Here is an 8743-nt window from a genome sequence, read left to right on the forward strand (position 1 = left end):
AACTGCCTATACCCATGCTGTCATCTCTAGATTGATCAATCTCCATAGCTTCCCTCCTTTCCTCTGATCTTCCTCCCCTAGCTGTTCCTCTTCTGCTCTCGTTGACAGACCTTCTAGGGTCTATTGACGTACCTTCCCTGCTAGATCTCTGAGACCTTGCCCTTGGCAATGCAGGAGGACGAGCAGCTGGTCTCTCATTCTCTGGTGGGACTCCAGTCAATCGAGCTGATCGACGAGTTCCTCGCATCTTTACTCTGGAAACACAACATATAACATACCACTTTAGCACATAAATATCACATATCAATCATACACATACAACACTCATGGCATATCATTGTGTGTTTTAGGAACATCCGAGGACGAATGTTCTTAAGGAGGGGAGAATGTAATACCCGGCTAGAGTCCGGCACCGGAATGCCTGTTGTCTGGTGGAATCCGGGGTGCTGGGTTTCGATAAAAGGGTAGGATTTTTGTTTTCTACGTGTTATGATGTGTTTTAAGGTTTGTAAGTTATATAGTTTTGAGTTTTGAAGAGAAAATAGTTCATGGCGACTTCAGCCAAGTTCGGCCGCCGAAGATAAGTTCGGCCGCCGAAAGTGCCCAATGTTCGGCTTCCGAAGGTAAGTTCGGCCTCCGAATGTTGCATGGTTTTGCATGCGATTGGGCAGCCGAAACTGAGTTGGCCAGCTAGCTTTTGGGCATCCTTAGTCAGCATTTTGGACAGGTGTTATGTCCAATTTGTTGCTAGAAGCTTGGCCACGTCTCCCCTGGTTTATTTGCTGAGTTTGAGCAGCTCATGCAGAGTGTTTTGATTGTTCACAAGGGTTTGAATGTTTTGAAGCAAAAAGCTAAGTTTGTGAGAGTTTGAGAGTTTGAGGAGAGTTGGTCCGTTTTCCTTAGTTCAGAGTGTTCAGCTTCTTGTTACAGGAGGTAAGTAATGCTCTTGAACCTGTTTATGTGTTTTCTGAAGGTTTTATGGAAGGTAAGGGAGAGAGATGCATGTGTAGTGAGAAGTAGTGGTTTTGATGAGTTATGCATGTATACATGTTTCTGTGTTATGTTTGCTTTGTTGTTTGGGGTTATTAGATAGTTTTGGACCCCTGTGATCATATACGTAAGTATATGTGTGTTGAGGAGTTGGAGTATATATGGTTTGAGTGTTGAAGGGAAGGAGAAGATGGTTTGCCGTTGAAGCTGAGTTCTGGATGAACTCAGGTTCGGCAGCCGAAGGTTCATTCGGCCGCCGAACCTCTTGCATGGTGGCTTGGCTGCCACAGCCTGTTTTGCATGTTCGGCTCTGTTTTGGGGATTCGGCCGCCGAAGGTGCCGCCGAAGGTGCTTGAGTTTCGTCTCTGGAGAGGACATTCGGCCGCCGAACCTGCCGCCGAAAATGTTCTGTCCAGCTTTTCTTTTACATGCTATGCATGAGTTTTAGAGTGAGGTTAATGGGATTCTTGGGTAGTTCAATAGAGTTATGTTAAGGTAGTTTGGTCCCTCATTTACGTCGTTATGTGTTTATACAGACCAGAGGAACCAGAGAGAGCAGCAGTGAGTACTGCTCCAGAGGTTCAGAGCCTGCAGAGTCAGTCAGTCCAGAGAGCCAGAGGTGAGTGGAACTAAACTTATGACTTTTAAGTGAACCACAAACTGCTTTTAGCATATCTCATGCATCATGTTTATGCCATAGGTTGATTGCATTAGTATTCACGAATATGTTGCATTGCATCGTTATTTGGTGATGTGAGTGAATGCTGAATGATCCAATAGTCTCAGACAGGAAGTCCAGGAGCCTTTGACTACGCCCTGGCAGGTATAGCGAAGTCCAGGAGCCTTTGACTACACCCTGGCAGGTATAGCAAAGTCCAGGAGCATTTGACTACGCCCTGGCAATGGTAAGTACAGAGGTGTTATATACATATATACATATATGACAGGAAGACCAGGTGCTCGATTCTACGCCCTGGCACAGAGTTACTGGGACTATGTGGTGACAGGTTTACTCTTGATGTGACTTGTATGTGATATGGTGCATTCCATGAGATCATATTTTACTGAGATGTTTTACTGTTCTACTCACTGGGCTATAGAGCTCATCCCACTCCCTTAACCCCAGTTTTGCAGGTTCAGTGTACAGTGTACAGGGACAGTCCAGCAGAGTACAGGAAAAGTAAAGAGATCTGTAATAGCTTAGAGTGGACATGTACTATTAAAGAGATGTAATAGTTGTTGCTTGACCTAGTGATATATGTTTTGTACATGATCTGTATATGTATATATGTTTTCCTGTATGTGAAAACCAGGCTTAACAGGTATGAGTTAACCCATCTAGAGCAAGCTCTAGTCAGGGATACAGAGTACAGAGTACATGAGTACAGAGTACAGAGATAGTGCATGCACAGGTTAAGCCTTGGTTCAGAAAAGAGTTTTATTTTCACAGAAAATGTATGATCATGTATGAGGTTTACAGGTACACAGAGAGTATAGCAGGCTTGCTACGGATTCTGGCGGCCTTAAGCCGACCTGAATCCTAGCGCCGGTGACGGTCCATTTTGGGGTCGTTACAGAACTGAACCGATTTGATTCAGTTCGATTTGATCGATTTACATTTTTAATAATTTTTTTATCTTTTATATTTTATTTTTAATACTTTAAAATTTAATGAAAATATTTTAACTTTAATATGATTTAATCTCTCTATGTTATTAAAAATAATATACTATTATTTTTAATCAGTTCGATTTAATTTTCAAAATTTTTTTTATTAAAATCAAATCAAACTGAAATAATTTAAAATTTTAATATATTATTATTATTATTATTAATCAGTTTGGTTTGATTTTTTTAATTTTTTCTAATTAAAATCAAATTAAATTGAAATAACCGAAAATTTTAAAATTAAAAACTGAACCGAAATGAATAAAAATCGAACTGAATTTTTAAATTAATTCAATTTGATCGATTTTTCGATTTAAACCGAATAGTCATCCCCTCTAAATTTTATAATATACATGTCAAATTAAAATATTTTTAATGTTTTAAAAAAATTTACCATTTAATTTATTTATTAATTATTAACTATTAAATATTATAAAAAAATTAAAATACTTTTAATACATAAAAATTAATTAACTATTAATTAATATATTTATTAACTTTTAACCGTTAAATATTATAAAAAAAATTTAAAATATTATTAATATATAAAAATTAATTAATAAAATTTTTAGAAATATAAAAAATTAATTAATATTTTTTTTAAAATTATAAAAATTAAATAATAAAATATTTAATTGATAAACTAATAAAATGATAAATTAATAAATTTTTTAAAATATTAAAAATATTTTAATTTATTTTTTAAAAAAAGGAAATATTAACTAATAAATTAAATAGTAATTTTTAAAAAATAAATAATTAAAAAATTTTGAAAAAGGATGCCTTTTAAAATACAAATATAAAGATTTGAGTGAAAAACCCTACCCACGCACACGTGTAAATCCTGTTAATCGCACTGGGCTTATTTAGGCCGTGGGCAAGCTTACTTGGGCTCCTGAATCGGTCACGGACAAATGTAAACGTGTCACGTAACGAGTGGACATTCACAATCATCTAACGGTTGATTCGCGTTGATTTTATCAGCACTTGCCAGAGTCCAGAAGTAGCCTCTCCAATCTCCATCCCTCTACAAAGTTACTTTTCAGAGCCACTCTCTATCTCTCTCTCAACGTAACGCCCGTCAATTCTGATCCTTGGATCAAGTAAGGCACTACACTTTTTCGTAATTCAACTTTTGCCCATTATCTTTTCACTCTATTGCAGTTTACCCCTACATTTGTTTTGGTCCTTCAATGCTCAATCTGATATGGGTTGGAAGTGTAGGTTTAGGTTCATATGATGAAACTTGGATACAGTTTATTTGGGTTCGCGTTTGTGTTGCTTTTTGCTTCTGTTGTAGGGATGATGAATTTTATCCTTTTATTATTGGATACTGTAATTTGCATGTTTTTTATGGTTAGTGCTGCTGGTTTTTGTGTGGTTTTGGATGCAAGTTCCATTGTTTTTTTTGTTAGTGTGTATATGATGCTTTTAGCACCCGCTAACTGTTTGAAAAATTAATTATGAGGTGAAGAAACTATTGAAATTTGTTTCTTTGTTGTGCATATGGTCTGAATTTGTTCAATGAGATACCAGAGGAAAATGATAGGAGGTAGGACTTAGGAGGACAAAGATTTTGCTCTTTTAAGTTGCTTTGCTTTTCAAGGAAGTAGAATTTAATTACCTTTGAAGGATGGTTAGATTTTTCTTATTGGTTTTTCAGTTCAATTGTTAAGAGAAAGAATAATTTTAGATGGTTTTAACTTTTTTTTAATATAATGGTGAATGGTGCTATGTGGCAGTGGATTTAGATGAGGGAATTGAAATAGCAGAGAGCTCTGCTGGACAAGAGTTGGTTGTACAGGAAAGTGATTCTAATGTGCAGGGAAATGATTCAATTGTAGAACCATATGAAGGTATGGAATTTGAATCCGAAGATGCTGCCAAGATATTTTATGATGAATATGCTCGGCGGGTAGGATTTGTCATGCGTGTTATGTCTTGCCGTCGTTCTGAAAGAGATGGAAGAATTCTTGCCCGTCGACTTGGTTGTAATAAGGAGGGTTATTGTGTTAGCATCCGTGGCAAATTTGGAAATGTTCGAAAACCGCGTCCTAGTACAAGAGAAGGTTGTAAGGCAATGATTCATGTTAAGTTTGATAAATCTGGAAAGTGGGTGATAACAAAGTTTGTCAAGGACCATAATCATCCTCTTGTAGTGGCTCCACGTGAAGCTCGTCAAACAATGGTGAGTTCTTTCTTGTGTTATTTAATCTTAACATGCTGCATCCTTGCCATTCTCTGTTTATGTTACTTTATAGGTAATTTTGTTACCATTCTAACCTTAGGCTAATTTAACACTTCCCATGAAGTAACTTTCACAGAGTTTGTGATCATTTCTTTGTGGAAAAGTTTGTTTTTTATATTCTTTTTATGATTGATGACTGCATGTCTTGTGTGATTTTATTAGCTCATAGGGCTGGGACCTAAGCAACATGATGCAATTAATTCCATCCCCTTGAACTCTAAAAACTAACATAGAAAAACCCAAGTTGTTACTCTCTCGATGAATTAAAAAAATAAAAAATAAGAAAAAAAGAAGCTCATTACTCATACAGCATCAGCATCAGAAGCAGCCCCTAAAATTGACTTGTTTTGCGTAATTTTATTAGAAACTATTTTTCCTTATTGCCTTCAACTCTTGCTTATATTCTCTAGAAATTTATGCTACCAAATAACCCTTTTGTTTACTGGGGTAAAGTAGTAAAACCCTTTGCGGTTTGACATAATTTACTTTTCAATTGTTTCAAATTTCTTCCTTAAATTACCATCAATGAAAAGTGTAGAAATTAAAGGAACAAGATGTTTTTAATAGAAAATTCAAGGATTAAGTCCAATCAAACTTTCAAATAAAGCATGGTCAAATTAAAATCAATTAACACTATTTTATACATCAAGGGCTTGATGGTGAAACAAGTGGCAAGGCCTAATGGACAAGTTGTTAAACATAGCATTTAAATCAGCAGTTTGAAAATTAACATATTACTATTTTTTTCTCATATTTTCCCATTCTCATTTCATAATCTATTTGTTGGGGTTTTGGGGCCTAGTAGCTTATACTATGGATTGCATGGTTTACATGTGTTATCAATCAATTTATTAAGTTTCCAAAGTTGTGAAACAATATTGGAAGACTCAGGTCCATTATTGTGAAACTTACATGGTAATCCCTTGGATGTCCAATTATATGATAAGTTGGGGACTGAACTGGAATTGCACTAAAACTAGAATTGGAATTGCCCCGACATAAGAGGATTCTTCTTAAGATCTTCATCAATCTGGATTGATGCTAAGAGTGATCATTGGTCAGTTCAGTTCGGTCTGGAAAATTGGAAAACCAAATAAGCTGAAATTTATAGCAGACTATACCAAACCAAACTGAATTAGGGAGAAAGTTGAACTGGTTTGGTTCTGTTTGTCAGTATGGGCCTTCATCTTGGGTTTTTGGATTCATTTAAGATATCTTTATATTTTTAATTCTAATCTGAGACCTACAACAATTAATTATTTTGAAAAAGTAAATTATTCTTTTTCTCTAGAAACTAAACCTAATAAACGTAATTCCTAAAATAAAAATTGAACAAACCAATTTACTGAGAGAACTAGACAGAATTTCCAAATTGAATTGGTTTAGTCAGTTTTTTCTTTTTAAACCAAATATACTCACCCTCATTGATGCTATCAAGAAATTTCTAATGGTTGAAAATGCATTTTATTTGAAGGAACCTAGTGAACAATGTAATTGCCCTAGTATGTGGATTCCTGAAAGTGAGAGTTTGGAGACAGTTTTATCCTTCACTAATTTTGTGTTAAATGCTTTCTTTTGAGTTTGTCTGTACCTTTGTAGTCAAGAGCCAAAATCATCTTCCATTCAAGAACTTGGAAGGATCAACAACTTATATCTGCTCTTTTTTTTTTTTTGGGTGTGTGTGGATTTGATATGCAGTCTCCTTTATTTTCAAGGCTGATATGTTTAGTGCTTTTCTTTCCCCAATCTTATCGCTCATCTCATTCATTTTATTATTAATGCAAGTTTAATCATTGTAGATTTACTTATATGCATGAATTGCATAAATTCAAATGTTACCTTTTTAGTTTTCATATTCCAATGAGATCAGTAAACAACTTTTGATTGTGAGTCTTTAGCTTAACAATATAACTTGACAACTCAAAGTCCCAAACCGCCTCAGTTCCTTTATATAAGTGGATCCTTTTTCACCATTTGCTATTTTTGAAGTTTTTGTGGCTTAAATATGTCATATTTAAATTAAAATAAAAATTCGAAGGCCCTGAGATAAGCATTTTTAAGATGGTGCTTTTCTCAATGGCAATTCAAACATTAATTATGCATACCCCAAATCTTGTATGTACACAAAAACCATACTTCTGCTGCCAGTGCCAGAGCTTTATGATATGCTCTTACCAGTTACTAGAGTTTAAGACAAGGGGAAATATTCGGAAACAGATCTGCCATTTAGGACCTCGATGTTAGAGGTTAACAATCAGTTGGGAATTTAAACCGGCAGACATTCCATCCGTGTTCTTTTTAACATTTCCTTTTTCTTTTTTCATACGTTTGGCTTTTTCTTAATATTTTGTCTTGTGATTGGTAGAAAGTAGTGGACCTTGCCTGTTGGCTTTGCCAATTGATACCATTGCGCAGTTGCTTTAGTTAAACCATTAACGTTAAGTTTGCAGATACAAGATGTGATCTAAAGGTTGTGTTATTTTGTAGAGTGAAAAGGACAAGAAAATTCAAGAGCTAAGCATGGAACTGCGGAATAAGAAGCGCTTATGCGCCATGTATCAAGAACAGCTAAATGCATTCATAAAAATTGTTGAAGAACATAGTGACCGGCTAACCAAGAAAGTTCAAAAGGTTGTAGGAAATCTTAAAGAATTCGAGTCTATAGAGCAGGAGCTTCTACAGCATAGATAGTTTCCACTTTTGAAGTACGTAAATATTAGACTCCTGAGTTATTTTGTTGTGCAAATTCCCCTTCTGCCGTACATCTAGGCTAGACATGTTTAGAATGAAGAAATTTAGCCATACTAACTATAGATGTAATTACAGGATAGTTTCCTGTTTGCTGATTTGTAATTGATGAACACAGTCAAAGCAAGAAAATGAGAATCAAGTTGGCTGTTTGTAATATCAATGTGCAAGTGCAAAAGTTGATGGAGCTGCTGTAATGCGTTTGATGTCAAATCCTGTAGATGCTAATTTTTTTGCAGATAGAAACTAGTTACAGAGGATTGACTTTAGCGAGCGTGGGATGCGGGTCTGATAAACTCTCCTCTTCTTCTGTTTTTAATTTCATAGTAATTTTTCCTTAAATAAGCTTCAAAGATTTTCACAATTTTTGTGAAATTAGATTACATTTTTCTAAAGATATATGTAAAAAAACAGGTCAAAATACCTAAAATTGAATCTTTTAGGATTGTGACACTGTGATGTCTCCTCCTACCATAGCTCAATTGGTTCTTAAAGCTCTTTAGGGATGTAGGTAGTCACCTCATTGGGGCCGGTAAGGCTGTTTGGGCATGTGTTAGGTCATGCGTGGATATCGGTATAGCCTGCAAATAAGCTTGTTAGCCCTGAAATTTCGAGTAAAAATTACTTAGTTGGTTGATTTTGAAAAATATATTAAAATATTTTGAGATTTAAAAAGTCTATCGATAAATTCTTTTATTAATGAATTTTTTATATTTTTTATATTATTGATGTAAAATTAATAATAAATAAAAGTTTTTAATGAATTTTATAAAGGGAAGTTGTTGCCCTTGTTAAAAAAATCATTTATTTGATTTATTATTTTAAATTTTATTAAATTAATTAATGCAAATTGAACTTGTTAGTGATATTATTATTATTATGGAGTTAATTATCTTTCATAAATCAATATTCTATAGTTTAAAGAATAATTATAGCTAATTTATAAAATTTTAAAATTATGATGATAATTTTTTTTATTTTAAATTTAAAATCAGATAATCAAATTAGACAATAAATATATTTCGTAGAATTTAATAATAAAAATTTATTAAAAATAAATAATTCTAATAGTAAATAAAATATATAGGA

General features: G+C 34.2%; 1 protein-coding gene across 1 annotated transcript; it reads left to right on the plus strand.

The window, feature by feature from the left end:
* Positions 1–3655: 3655 nt before the first annotated feature.
* LOC110613028 (protein FAR1-RELATED SEQUENCE 2) lies at positions 3656–7817 on the plus strand. Its single transcript, XM_021753931.2, has 3 exons — positions 3656–3761; positions 4401–4846; positions 7394–7817. Coding segments are annotated over exons 1-3 (651 nt in total). The 5' UTR covers positions 3656–3760; the 3' UTR covers positions 7598–7817.
* Positions 7818–8743: the final 926 nt, after the last annotated feature.

The sequence above is a fragment of the Manihot esculenta genome, chromosome 4 (genome assembly GCF_001659605.2).
Source record: "Manihot esculenta cultivar AM560-2 chromosome 4, M.esculenta_v8, whole genome shotgun sequence".
Lineage (NCBI taxonomy): Eukaryota > Viridiplantae > Streptophyta > Magnoliopsida > Malpighiales > Euphorbiaceae > Manihot > Manihot esculenta.

Excerpts from the sequence above, each read along its gene's own strand:
- LOC110613028 (XM_021753931.2), top strand. Across the intron at positions 4,847-7,393 it reads GTGAAGCTCGTCAAACAATG|AGTGAAAAGGACAAGAAAAT; the intron begins GTGAGTTCTTTC and ends GTTATTTTGTAG.